Here is a 14,716-nt window from a genome sequence, read left to right on the forward strand (position 1 = left end):
ACCACATATTTGACCCCTTTTACTCTATTAACTCCTCCCTGCAACCTTTCCCCTCTGGTAACGACTAGTCTGTTGTCCATGTCCATGAGTCTCTGTTTGTTTGTTCTGTTCATTTGTTGCTTTTAGGTTTCTATCTCACATATAATTGATTTTCAACTTTTTCTGTCTGGCTTATTTCGCTTAGCATGATTATCTCAAGGTCCATGTTGTCGCAAATGGCAATATTTCATTTCTTCTTATGGCGGAGTGATATTCCATTGTATATATTTACCACAGCTTCTTTATCCAGTCATCTGCTGTAGGACACTTTGGTTGCTTCTATGTCCTGGCCACCGTGAACAATGCTGCTATGAGCATCGGTGTGCAAATGTCTTTTCAGATATGTTTTTAAGTCTTTGGGGTAAATACCCAGTAGAGGAATTGCTGGATCATATGGTAGAATCAATTCTTAGTTTTTTGAGGAAACGTCATACTGTTTTCCATAGTTGGCTGTACCAATTCGCAGTTCCACCAGTAGTGTATGAGTGTTTCTTTTTCTCTGCATTCTCTTCTACAGTTGTTATTAGTTGTCCTGTTGATAACAGCTACTCTAACAGGTGTAAGGTGGTTTCTCATTGTGGTTTTGATTTGCATTTCCCTAATAGCTAGCGATGTTGAGCATCTTTTCATATGTTTTTTGGCCATTTATATGTTTTCTTGGGAGAAATGTCTGTTCAGGTCCTCTGCCCATTTTTTGATTGGATTGTTTTTGTTGTCGTTATTGATTTGTATGAGTTCTTTGCATACTTTGGATATTAGGCCCTTATTGGAGGCATTGCTTGCAAATATATTTGCCATTTTGATGGCTGCTTTTTTTACCTTATAGATGATTTCTTTTCTCTGCAGAAGCTTTTTAATTTGATGTAGTCCCACCCTAACTTCTTATTTAGAAACTTTTTAAACCTAATGAAACATTGAAAGAAAAGTACAATGAACATCTTTATATCTCTTACTAGATTTACAACCTGTTAATATCCTACCATTTTAGAACTACCACTTACATATCTCTAGGATTATCTAGCATCTAGCTATTCTTTTTTTTTCTGAATTGTTTGAAAGTAAGTGGAAAACTATATTTCCTTTGAACAAGACAGTTCTTCAGTAAAATTCAGTATTATAATTATGTTGATATAAACTAAAGCAAATAATAAATTTGGCTTAAAAATCCAATGTACTGAACACACACACATGCACGCACACACAGAAATTTTCAGAAACATGAGTGATCTCGAAAATTTATTTTGCCCCATCATGTTTTCAGTGTGATACTCCTTAATGTGAAACATTTCACCTTTTTTTCAGCCTATGAAGTTAGAATTAATAAGGGACTATATTAGTCAACCCAGGCTGCCATAATGAAATACCACAGACTGGTGGCTTACACAACAGAAATTAATTTTCTTAAAGTTCTAGAAGCTAGAAGTACAAGATCAAGGTGCCAGCAAGTTTCTGGTGACTTGCAGTTGGCCATCTTCTCACTATGACCTCATATGGCCTTTCCTTTGTGCATGAGTGGAGAAAGAGGGAACTCTCTGGTTATAGGGATATCAGTTCTATTGAATTAGGGCTCTGCACTTAAGACTTTATTTAATTACCTTGCTAAAGGCCCTGTCTCTACATATATTCACATTAAGGTTTAGTGCTTCAACATATAAATTTCATAGAGTGGGGGACAAAATTCAGTCCACTAACAGACAGTTTGTGGGAATACCTCTGAAATATGCAAAAATTCAGTCCACTAAAATGTACGTGGTACCTCAGTGTCACCTTTGAAAGTGTATGCTGTTAATTAAAGCCAGCTTTTGTATTATAATTTAAGTGGGAGCTATTTTGTCTGTGTGTGTGTGTGTGTGTGTGTGTACGTCCATTCATATATGTCATGCATTCAATAGACCAAGGTTTATTTATTGATGAGATTTTCTTAGAGAATTTATTCCATGGTGCTTATCATTTCAAGCTATATATCTGCTATTGGTGGTACTCTTGGTAAAGAATGATAAATGAATAATGATAAAGAGATAAAAAATGTAGAGGGAAAGTCCTTAGAATAGGTATTGTTTTGTGTAGAGAGGGAAGAAAAATTCAGTTAAGACTAATTAGAACTGCTGAGCATGGAAAATTTAAGTATCTCAAAAATTAAGAGAATAGAGTGTGTTAGGTTAAAACATATTGTTTTGTTTTAACTTTTAATCAATTGTAGAAAAATTTTATTTGTAGTTTCTATTAGAACAGGACGATCAGAGTTATTCCCACAGAGATAGGGTGTTCCAGGCAGAAGAACAATTTTCCTTGAGTAAGGTTGGGAACTTATAGAAACAGGAAAACATAGCCAGGATATAATAAGTCTTAATAAGACTGGATTTTCCTGCATAGGTTTCAGGGGAAAAATTGTAATGTAGTATAATGTATTACCTTTAATTTTGTAATTGTCCTTTGCCCATGATTGTAGTATCTACAAAAGCATTCAAGAGTTTCACCAGTTTCCTCAAGGACTTCTCTTTAGCCTTTTACCACTTCAATCACTCTTTTTTGAACAGCCTATGTAGTTGTCATTCTCATCTTCAATCGTTGACTTAAATCTGCCAAATTCTCAATGAATGGCTTTGAGTGGTATTTCAATAGCTCTCTAATGTCACTTTCATTGATGTTATGAGATTCTTCATGATTTGTGATATTTGCATCATAGGATGTTTTGGACCATCACTGATAGGGTGACAGACTTGATGAAACAGCATCTGGTTTTGAGTTGGGACTAGTTTTATGTGTGGCTAGGTGGATTTTTTTATTGTGATGATTTTTAATGAATACCCACATAGCAAGAAACATACCTCCCATTCTCCACAAGAGTAATATATAGAAAATTGGGAATAGAAAGACTATAAAGTAACTGTCATTGCTCCTATCAAATGCCTGCCTCTTCATTTATGCTTCACCCTTCCCCTCCTACCTACTCAGACATTTTTGTAGCAGTTTTCTCTATTAGATTTTTCTCTACCAGGATACACATATGCTGTAATTTCTCACATCTTAAAAAAAAATTGCTAACATCTATATTCCATTCAGTTAAATTCTCATTTCTCTCCTTCCTTTAGTTTCTAGCTATAATTATTGTCTCCAATTTCTCTCCCTTCGCTTTCTCTGAAACCCATTCCAATCATCATTTACCTACCTACATCATTTTTCTACTGATACTTTTCTTGTTATGGCACAAGTGACCTTAATGTTGCAACATCTAGTGTTTCACATCTTACTTGAGTTCATAGCAGTGTTTAACATGATTACTCCCTCATCCTTGATACCTTTGTCTACTGGGCTTCCAGGACAACATATTTTTCCCCTGAAAAGTCATGCAGGAAAATCCACTCTAAGACTTATTATATCCTGGCTATCTTTTCCTGTTTCTATAAGTTCCCAACCTTACTCAAGGAAAATTGTTCTTCTGCCCGGAACACTCTAGCTCTGTGGGAATATCTCTGATCATCCTGTTCTAATAGAAACTACAAATAAATTTTTTCCAGAATTGATTAAAAGTCAAAACAAAACAATTGTTTTAACCTAACACTCTCTACTCTCTTAGTTTTTGAGATATTTAAAATTTTCTTGGTTCTCTTTTTGGGCCACTGGCCACTCCTCCTGTCTCAAACTCTTACCATTGAAGTGATCCTTTTCTTTATCTTCTGGCTACAGTCATTTCTTTGGGGATTTTATCCAGTCCCATGGCTTTAATGACCATCCAAATATTCCAATGATGAGCAAATGTCCATCTTAAAACTAGACATCTCTCTTAAACTCCAGACTCAAATGTCTAATTGTCTATCTGACCTTCCTTAGTTAGATATCTGATCGACATCTAAAACTTCACAACCAAGCTCCTAGTTTTTCCTCATTTATTTAAGGGACGATTCTATCCTTCTTGCTGTTTAAGGCAACAACTTTGGAGTCAGTATTGACTCCTCTGTTCCACTCACATCTTACATGTAACCCATTAACAAGTCCTGTCACCTCTACCTTCTCATTATAGCCAGATTCAGCCTTTTCTTATTATCTCCACTGCTGTGACTTTGGTCCAAGGCATTGTAACCACTCCCTGGATTGTGACAGGAGCTGTGTCCCTGCTTCCATCCTGTTTCTCTTTAGCCTGTTCTAATAACAGTAGATCCTTTAAAAATATATGTAAGATCATGTCATTCTAAGTTCAAAATTTCCAAGGGCTTCCCATCCCATTGTGAGTAAAAGCCCAAGTTCCCACAGTGACCCATGAGGCCCCATATAATGTGCCCATTCGCCCTTTGATATCTTTCTGAAATCATCTCTGACTAATCCTCCCTCTCCCACATAGCTCCAGTTGTAAGGGCTTCTTTCCCTCAGATATCTACAAGGCTTGTTCTCTTGCTTTAATTTCTTACTCAAGCATTAGTTTCTTAGGTCCTCCCTATTTTAAATTGTATCTTTCCTATTTTGTGTTTCTTTTATCACTAATATATGAAAGATCCTTGAGGAAGAGGAGTTTTTGACCTATTTTGTTCAGTGTTATGCTTCTACATACCTGGCACAGAGTAAATGTTCAACAAATATTTATTGAATGAATATGTAAACAAAAAACTCATTCCAACATTTATGGCATTTCAAGTAGCTTACTATGTTCATTAAGTACTTCAATTTAAATTTTATAACCATCACGTGAGGTAGATAATATGCTACCTATATATGAGAAAAATGAGATCGAGAGGTTCAGTCAAATTACTCAAGTCTGGAAGCTGGCATTCTAGCTCAGCAATTCTGACTCCATGGCCAGTGCTTTCTCCTTTGTCATCCTGTCAGGAGAGTCCATTTCCTTCTTAGGAGAATCATCAAATATTTCTGTTTAGTATCTCTACATGTTGAGAGCAGCTTTATCCTTAACCCCAGCAGACGGCCTGGCAGGGACTCAAGCAAGATATTTGTCTCCACAATTAATTTACCAAGTTTGTACGGCTGATGGTCCCATGACTATTATAGTCTTAACTTCTATCCTGAGATATCTCCATTTTTGTCTAAAATCCAAATTGAAGCAGGGATAAGGAAAGAACATTGAGAATTTTAAGGGAAATACTAGGAATTCTGGGCATATTTTTTCAAGGCAGTGGCTAGCTATGGCCTCATGCTCTGCTTTTATTTCATAAAATCTTGTTTTCAGCCTTCTCTTTCTTCTCTCATGGAGAGAAAGACTGAGAATGCCATAAAGTGTGTGTGTGTGTGTGTGTGTGTGTGTGTGTGCGCGCACGCACGCACACAGACACACATGCTGGTGTAGGAAGGGAAAAAGGATTTGAACAAAAGGAAAAGGATCCAAGGAAAATAATAGCATGAAGAAAGTCACTCTAATCTGATGCCTCTGTCTATCAGCTTTCAAGTAGTTTCAACTGCAGAAGTTCTACTGTAAATGTGGTTTTGTATTTTATCCCTTTTATAATGAAAAAGGCTCTGGCTGCACTGGGACAAATATGTATTTCCTCTGTTGTTTACGACCTCTCTTAAAAGCTTATTTAATATGAATAAAAAGATATGCATTTGAGCAATTTACTCTCCAGGGAAAGTTAAACCATCCTCCACGGCAATCCCAAAGTAATCATTTTTTTTTTGAAAAGATTATCATAATGCTTTTAATGGTGTCTACATTAACTAATCGAGTAAGTGAGGAACCAAGGCAAGGCATCTTACATTTTACAGTGCTGCCATATTTTAAGTCATCTTTTTGAAAAGAAAATATGCAACCTGATTGCAAGTTTGGAAGTACAGAAAGGAATGAAAGAACTTTTTCAATTTCCCTGCTTATAAAATGTTTCTAAGAGTACTGAGAACAGTGTCTGGCACATAGTATACTGTATCTAAGTGTTGATTAAATAAATAGAAATGAATACCCTCCCATCTCCCTACCCAGACAAAATGAGGAGGGAAATGGCCCAGCACCTAACAAGGTTAACAGCCAGCACAAAGGAGATAATGTATTGCTTTCTCTTTGACCCATTTCTCTCCAGAGTGCAGCTTCACTTCTGGGTAACTCAGTCTTACCTACTTCAATACATACATACCTTGCAAATCTAAAGGAAACCCCGTATGAGATATTTCAGGTACAACCTCTTATTTATTGCATGAGTTTTATGTGTATATTTTTAGTTTTCAAGATGGATCCCCAACCAAAATATTCCCCACTGTACAAATGGCCAACAAATATATGATAATAAGATGCTCAACTTCACAAGCTATTAGGGAAATGCAAATCAAAACCACAATGAGATACCACCTCACACCTGTTAAAATGGCTGTCATCAACAGGACAAGTAATAACAAATGTTCGAGAGGTTGTTTGGAAAAAAGGAACCATCATACACTACTGGTTGGAATGTAAATTGGTACAGCTACTAAGGAAAATAGTATGGAGGTTCCTCATAAAATTAAGAATAGAATTACACTATTACCCAGCAACCCTCTTTTGGGTATCTACCCCCCAAAATTTAGAACATCTGTAAAGATATATGTACTACGATGTTCATTACAAGGCACATTCTTATTCAAAGATTCAAAGCAGTATTCATGGTGGCCAAGGCATAGAAATGACCAAAGTATCCTTTGATAGATGACTGGATAAAGAAGCTGCAATACACACACACACACACACACACACATACACACACACACACACACTAGAATATTGCACAGCCATAGAAAAGATGAATACTGCCATTTGCAGCAACATGGATAGATCTTGAGAATATTATGCTAATCAAAATAAGTTAGACAAAGTTGAGAGTCATATGATTTCACTTATATGTGGGATATAAAAACTGAAAGCTACAAACAAACAAAACAAAACAAAACAAAACAAAACAAAACAAAACCTCCTACAAAATCTCATAGGAGGTTTTGTTTAGTGGTTACCAGGCAATAGTTTAGTGGATACCAGAGGGAGAGGAGGGGAAGGGGATGTAGTTAAGGGTAAATGAGGTCAAATATATGGTGATGGAAGGAGATATTACTTTGGGTGGTGAACGCACAATGCAATATACAGATTAATATATTATGGAATTGTACACTTGAAACCTATATATTATTAACCAATGTCACCCCGATAAATTTAATAATAATAAAAGATAACAAATCTGAATGAGACAAATTAGATATACAAAGGAGGTATGGTGACATTAAAACCTTTTATTATAGAAATAAATGGGATTTCTCTGTAAAACAAAAAAAAAAAGATGGAAAATGTCTTTGTTTTAAGTGAATTTACTTGTAGTTGCCACTCTCTGGTACTAAGCTTATTGAACAAGGAGTCCCTCCTGTAGCTCTTTAAAGAACTAAATTTACCACAAAGCCACTAGTTTTTTGCCTGCTCTCAGCTTTCATTTTTTTTTTTTTTTCCTGCCATTCAGTAATACTATACTATATAGTTGTATGATGTTTGTGGTTAATTTTATATGTCAACTTGACTGGGCCATGGGGTGCCCAGATATATTTGGTCAGATATTATTTTAGGTGTTTCTGGGAGGGTGTTTTGAGTAAAGCAAATTGCCCCCCAAATGTGGGCAGCCCTCACCAAATCAGTTGAAGGCCCGAATAGAACAAAAACCTGGACCTTCCTATGAGTAGGAGAATTCTTCCTGCTTTAGAACTGATATATTGGTCATTTTCTGCCTTTGGACATAAACTGAAGCATTGGCTCTTGCTGGTTTTTGAGCCTAACACCTTTTTACTGGATGACACCATCAGCTCCCTTGGGTCTCAGGCCTTTGGACTCAGACTGGAGCTAAACAGTCAGCTCTTTTAGGTCTCCAGATAGTCAACTTACTCTGCAGATCTTGGGACTTGCCAGCCTCCATAATCAATCTCGATCACTTCCCTTCCCTTTCTTTGCTCCTCCTCCTTTTCCTCCCCCTCTCCATCTCTCCATCCTCTCTTTATATATACTCATATCGTATTTGTTCTGGTTCACTGGAGAACCCTGACCAATACAGTCTCATAAAACGAGCTGCTCAAATGAGTATAATCAGTGCTTTCTGTGTGTATCCTATACTGGATCCTTATCATCTGCTGTTATACTTTGAGCCATTTTAAGACCTCTTTCTGAGAACCTATGTCTTATGCCAGGAGTTGTAGATGTCCAAGAAACAAGGGACATTCTTATTCAAAGATTGTAGTCCAATGTCAACAAATTCTGGAAAGGCTGTCTTTATAGAGCCCCATAAACAATGTCATCAAGTAAGAAAGATGTTTCAGTGGGAAACTGAAACAGAAACACTTGTGAGTTGCTAAAGTGGAGATGCCCTTTTGGCTGTACTTGGGGAAAATATTAGCCACTACGGCTAGTTCTTTTCTCTCATGCTATGAGAACATAGACACTGTCTTAAATTCAAATCTCACTTTTACTTAATTTCTAATTGTGTGACTGTGGGCAAATTAATTTTTGAACATTTTGCTAAATGTAAAACTGAAATTTAAAAAGTACCCTCACATATAGCACTTTAATAAGATTGCACAGGATAATATTTGTAAAGAATTTAGAACAGTGCCTACAACCTACCATATTTTATTAAATCTAAGATGCTGTCAGTTGTGAGATACACTGCTATTTTGTATATTTCTAAGAAAGAAAAGCAATACCAATTATAATGGTAAGATACTATCGGTTGTGATATCTCCTGACAAGTTAAAAGATGAAAAAAACATATATCTTAAAATCAATAAAGTACAGTAGTTAATACTATGTAAATGAATACAATTCTAGACCAAGCAAGCTGATTATTCAGAGACAAGTTTTAAATAGAAAAAAAGGACAATTAATTTGCATTTATAGTTATCTAAATAACTACAAAATTCTAAGCAAACTATGTTATTAATGAATGTCCTAATCTCTTCTTGACTCCCCTAAGTAGTTACTAAAGCATATTTCTTTTATTTTCTTAATGAGGTTTAAAGCTGCCTTCATTATAGACTCCCTAGGGTCATTTAAAATCTAATTAAGGCATGATGGCTGTTACAGATTTATTTATATGTCCCTCCTCTCAGATTTATTTATATGTTGAAGCCATAGCCTCCAATGTGACTATATTTGGGGACAGGGTTTGTGAGGAGGTATTAAAGGTTCAGTGAGTTCATAAGAGTGGGACCTAATCTTATAGGGCTGGTGTCCGTAGAAACAAAAGGGAAGAGACATCAGAGCACTCTTTTTCCTCCATGCGAAGACATAGTTAGAAGATAGTGGTTACAAGCCAGAAAGAGTGCTCTCCCCAGGAACTAACTGAATTAGCCAGCACCTTGACTTTGGACTTCCAGACTGCAGAATTTGAGAAATATCTGTTGTTCAAGTCACCAAGTCTATGATATTTTTTTTTATGGCAGTCTGCACAAACAGAGACAGTGGCTAATGGGGAGAGTGGTCAGTGAGAAAGGGCTGAGGAAGAATTTATGCTGGCCTCCCTACATGGCTAGTCATTAGCTGCCAGGAAATATTTGACCCAAAGGTGCTTATTTGCAACTGGGGACTAAAAAAGGGTCTTCCCAGTCCTCACTTCTCTGCTTACTTAGTGCTAAAGCCCTATGTTACATTACTAATATTGCAATACTATTAATTTTTATTTTTTTATAATTGTATACCACTATGGGAAATCAACACTCTTGTTGTGAACATTTAATTAGGTCTACAGTTTTAATTACTTCTTTCATTTCATGCTTTCTTTTGCAGTAATTGAAAACCATCTCTCATGCTGATGGTTAGATTCTCTGGCTATTGGCTAGGTCTTTTACGTGTTTTACAAATGGACCTTTGCCTTAGTATTTGTTCTCAGCACTAATTGAATTTTGCTCCCATCAACATTTAAGATAGTATGACAGGGAAGGGCCAGAAAAAAATTTAAAATAACATAGAGGTTATTTTGTGGAAGGCCTATCTTTATGGATTAAAATCTGAATTATCAACTATTTTAAAATTAGTTTTGTTATTCAAAGTACATATATCAAACAACAGAAGCCAAGCAAAGCATTTACCTATGAGAATTCTTGGGGAAAAACTGTTTTAATGCGTAAATGAGATTACTTGTAAAAAGTAGATCTGAAAATCATGAGGGTGGTCAAAAAGGTTATCTTTCATAAATAATTTCTAAACATTGCTTTCTCCACAATCTTCTTTACATTGTTTTCATCAGAGCAAAGTACAGCCAGGGTTGGTGTATTAGTTATTTGTTCCTGTGTAACAAACTAGCTGAAATCATAGAAGCTTAAAACAATTGACGTGTATTATTTTATATGATATGGACTCTGAGCATCAGGAATTTGGAAGTGATTTAGCCAGTGGTCCTGCCTCAGAAATGTCATATGACAAATAAGCTGTTGGCTAGGGTTGCAGTCTTTGAAGATTTGACTTTGACTCTAGGATCTATTTCCAAACTCACTCATGTGACTGATGGCAGCAGACTTCAGTTCCTAGCTATAGCAGCATCGTCATAGAGCTGTATACAACACGATTTTCCTCAGAGAGAGTGATGAGCAAAAAAGCCAGTGCTCCACTGTCTTTTATAACCTAATTGTGGAAGTGACAAACCATCACTTCTATATGCTATATTCTATTGGCATACAGACTAACAGTAGCCTGGCATGGGAAAGAATCTACTTACAAGTTCATTTACTTGCTCACTATTGGCAGGAAATTTCAGTTTCTTGCTTCATAGGCCTCTCTTTAAGGCTCTGCTCAAGTCATGTTGTGGGTATGTTGGTGTGTGTGGTCTGGCCCCTCAAACCCACTTTGGGGGTGCTTCTGTGCCACTTACCAGGTGCTATGGCATGGGGTGCTTCTTTAGAGTCTCATTAGGACCATCAGCTTGGTGCTGGTGGGAGGGCCCAATTTTGAGGTCCACTCAGTGCCCCTGGGTGCTGAGGGGGAAGCAAGGTGTTGCTTTGGAAGGTGATTGGGCTGGATGAGTCCTTGGGAATGCTAGGTGGGTGGAACAGTTGGCAGCACTGGCTGATTAGATAGGAGAGCAAACACAGCAAACTACTAAAGAATGATATCTGTTAGTGCCTCTAGTCCCAGAGAGAGCCCCAACAAATGCCTCTGGCAGACACCCTAAAACTTGTCAATATATCTCTTTCATATATGATCCAGGCACCTTTCAACTTCTGTCTCTGCATTTTGATTCAGAATGTGTGAGTTTGTATATGAACCCTTTAATGGAAGATTCTCTTTCCCGTGGCCACTCAGTTTCTGCGACGTAAGCCTTGATGGTTCTCACAAGCAGACGTTAATGTTGCGGTGCTCCACTTTCTGGTGCAGGGAGACCGAGATGGGTCTCAGATGCCTTGGTCATCAAGGGGGCTTCTGGGATCATGATATCCCTGCCATTGTGGAACACCTCTCTGTTGGCCCTTTACTTATCGCGATATGGCTTTTTCTTCATATTCTCAGTTGTAGAGAATCTGTTCTGCAAATATTCATGTTGTTTTCAGACATAGTTGCTTAATATTTAATCATAGTTTTGGTGTGTTTTGGGGAGGAGGTCAGTCCAGGATATTCCTACTCTGCCATCTTGATCCCACCCCCCACCTCTTGACACCTTCATATAAATTATATCAAAACAAGAAGTTACAAAGATTTGGATATTGGAAAATGTAGTCATAGTATCATTCATGTTCTTGGTGATGTCATTTCCTCCTAACAGCACTCTCTTTTTCTCCCTCATTACCTACCAGGTCACCAGCAAATCAAGCAGGGTACCTGTGAGGTGGTTGCTGTACACAGGTGCTGTAACAAGAACCGCATAGAAGAGCGATCACAAACAGTCAAGTGTTCTTGCTTCCCAGGGCAGGTTGCTGGCACAACTCGGGCTCAGCCTTCTTGTGTTGAAGGTAAGACTTTTTTGATCAGTTACTTCAATATTGAAGAAAGACCTAAAACTATTAAGAATCTTCCAACTTTACTGTCTTTGCAATGCAGAGAAACTAGGTTGCTTCTAGGTTTGTGTCATTTCAAAAATGAACATCAATATAAATCTACTAATGTTATGATAAGTAAGGTAAGTTATTAATGCTGTCTCTTATGACATACCAATGGGGAGTTCCATTACCAGACAATCAGGAAAATGTGTTTTGATTTCTTCTGGCCCAATTGCCTCTCCAGGTCTCACCCACCAGAGCAGTTGCTTCCTTAGACATGCTCTTCTTCCCATCCTCAAACTCTGGACTCAGCCTGGTTTTCTCACCTTATGTTTAATGTTATAGACAAATATTCTCTTAATTTCTAGTTTATTATTTTAACAGACATTTATAAAACATCTTCTTTGGAATAACTTCCTTGAGAATAGTTTGGGATCATGTATTATTTATTTGTTGTCTCCAAATCTTCTAGCAGAGTACTATGCCAATGCTTAAAAAAAAAAAAAGAGTGAATGTTGATGGTTGTAGGTGGAGGCCTGGGATTCATTCCTTTTGGCATCCCTGGCTTTTTCCAGCAGATACCTTGTTAGAAACAAGTATTAGTCCCCAGGAGAACAGATATATGAAGTTAAGTCTTGTAGCAGTTTCTCTATAGTGACATAAAATTTTCCTGAAAATGAAGACTTTCTGTCTTATCTGATGCATGTCTAAAGGATAACAGTTAAAATATATACATACACATACTTAACTCCAGATCTTATTGTACAATCAAAAATAATAGCTGAATTACCCACATCTTACCTCTCCTATTAAAAACTGACACATATTTATGAGCTGTATGATCATCAGTAGTGTTGTAATATGGCATGATCGCAGCTAGAAAGTGAATGTGGAAAATTTCTCATCCACAATTCCCTATCAGAAAACTTTGGGACCAAATGTGTTGCTGAATTCAGATTTTGTCATCTTTTATAAAGGTAACATAGTGCATATATCATCTATTACTTAACAAACCTATGTCTTTTCCTGTTATACCCCATAATCACAGATATTAATATTTCTACAGTGAGCTATGTAAATATTCATGCAGAATGGGATAAGGCAGGGTGAAGAACCTTGTGTTAATTCAAGTCAGGTTTTGCTGCCACCTTAAAGAAATCTTTTCATTCTCAGAGCTTTTTGGATTTGGGGATTATAGGTAAAGGATTGTCTACCTGTAAAAAAATGAAGATTTTTAACATTAAAAAAGGCATTTAAAAGAAATTTGCTAAGTTCTTATACTTCCAGGTATGACAGTTTATTTTATTTATTTTCTCCATCAATTGAATCCAAATCATACCCCTTTTGTTTCTTTGCTCTCTCTCAACTCAGTCCACTTATCTCTACCCCAGTGTAATCTCCACAGCCTAGGGGTCTACATTACCTCTTCCTGAGCTTACTATTCCTGTGTTCGATTTTCAACCCTGTAGCAAGAAAGATGCTTCTACACAAACAGAACTGATCATGTTTTTCTCATTCTTGAAACCACACCTCAGTGACTTCCACCTGTCTTTAAAATAAAATCCAAAGTCTTTACTGTGGTTTATGAAGCCCTGTGTAATCTGACTTTGTTTGACTCTCTCTTTCACCCGCTCTGCTTCATCTCAAATGGACTCCTTTCCGTTCCCTTTCAGCTCTGCGCTCCACCTGTCATTATCCTTTGCCTGAATCATTGCCCTCTTCCTCACAACACACATTTTTTTTTTTCTATTTAATTCCTACTTTCAAATTTCCTATATGTTCTTTGGTCTCCTCTTAATTCTAATTCATAACATGCATCCCAATTTGTTGTAAAAACTTGTCGATCATGTGCCTTCTTGGTAGTCTGTAGTTGCTTGAGGACAGGAGCTGGGTCCCTTATTTCCATCTCTACTCCCTTCCATCTCCCCTCCTAGTTCAAATTGAGCATTCGAGATGTGACTAGTGCAAATTTAAATTTAAATGGGAACTTGTGGCTAGGAGTGCTATGTCGAATAGTACAGGATAAACTTTATATAAATATATAACTTTAGAACAACTTTTGTGGCCAGAGAATACCCAAACTCTGAAAAATGAGACTGCGATTTTGTTTTCATGTTCATGTCCCTTGCATCTACCATTGCCTGGCAAACAATTGGTGTTCAATAAATGTTTATTGGATCAAAGTCACTGATGAGGTATAGGAAGTTGTAGTTTAAAATCTAGTTAGGATGTATGTCTGTTTTCTTATCCCCCTGATCTTCTAGTCCTTATCTGAATATGTTTTCATTAGGGCTTAATCTTTATCCTATAATAATTATGCAGTATCATGCTGCTAATTGGCTTGTGGGAAGACCTAGTCTCTGCTGATATGTTCCTTTTATCTTATTTGTCAATAAGAAAAGAGAGGATCTAAAATACAAAATTCATTTGAATTTACATTTAAATTAAACAAAAGCAAGAAGACGTTAGTGGGGCACTAATTAAAGTTGGCATAGAAATTGGAAGATCGTCACGCATTTTTGTTAATTCACACTGCAGATACTTATCTGGTGTTTTCATTGCTTTTCCATAAAATGTAGTTTTTATTAGTTAAACAGGGAGAAAATTTAGCTGTTTTCTCCCATCAACCTTGTTGTTGTTGTTGTTGTTGTTGTTGTTATAATTAACTGATGAATCCCCCTGAGTTATTGAAATGTGTCTTTAATACACATTTGGGATTTGCAAGAAGGGATGGAGAATTATTCGATTGTCAAGGCTATGGTTACTTGGGTCC

At 36.8% G+C, this 14,716-nt stretch overlaps 1 protein-coding gene across 5 annotated transcripts in view; it reads left to right on the forward strand.

The window, feature by feature from the left end:
• The window catches only part of TAFA4 (TAFA chemokine like family member 4), a 155,248-nt gene that overhangs the window by 126,621 nt on the left and 13,911 nt on the right, over window positions 1–14,716 (forward strand). For all 5 annotated transcript variants that reach the window (XR_004950506.1, XM_036219490.1, XM_036219487.1 and 2 more), the window contains exon 4: window positions 11,761–11,916. Coding sequence is in view for 4 of the 5 variants with exons in the window: in XM_036219490.1 (XP_036075383.1) it covers window positions 11,761–11,916 (156 nt within the window). In the remaining variant the exon portion in view is untranslated. The remainder of the gene's footprint in view (window positions 1–11,760; window positions 11,917–14,716) is intronic.

The sequence above is a fragment of the Rousettus aegyptiacus genome, unplaced genomic scaffold (genome assembly GCF_014176215.1).
Source record: "Rousettus aegyptiacus isolate mRouAeg1 unplaced genomic scaffold, mRouAeg1.p scaffold_m13_p_4, whole genome shotgun sequence".
NCBI lineage: Eukaryota > Metazoa > Chordata > Mammalia > Chiroptera > Pteropodidae > Rousettus > Rousettus aegyptiacus.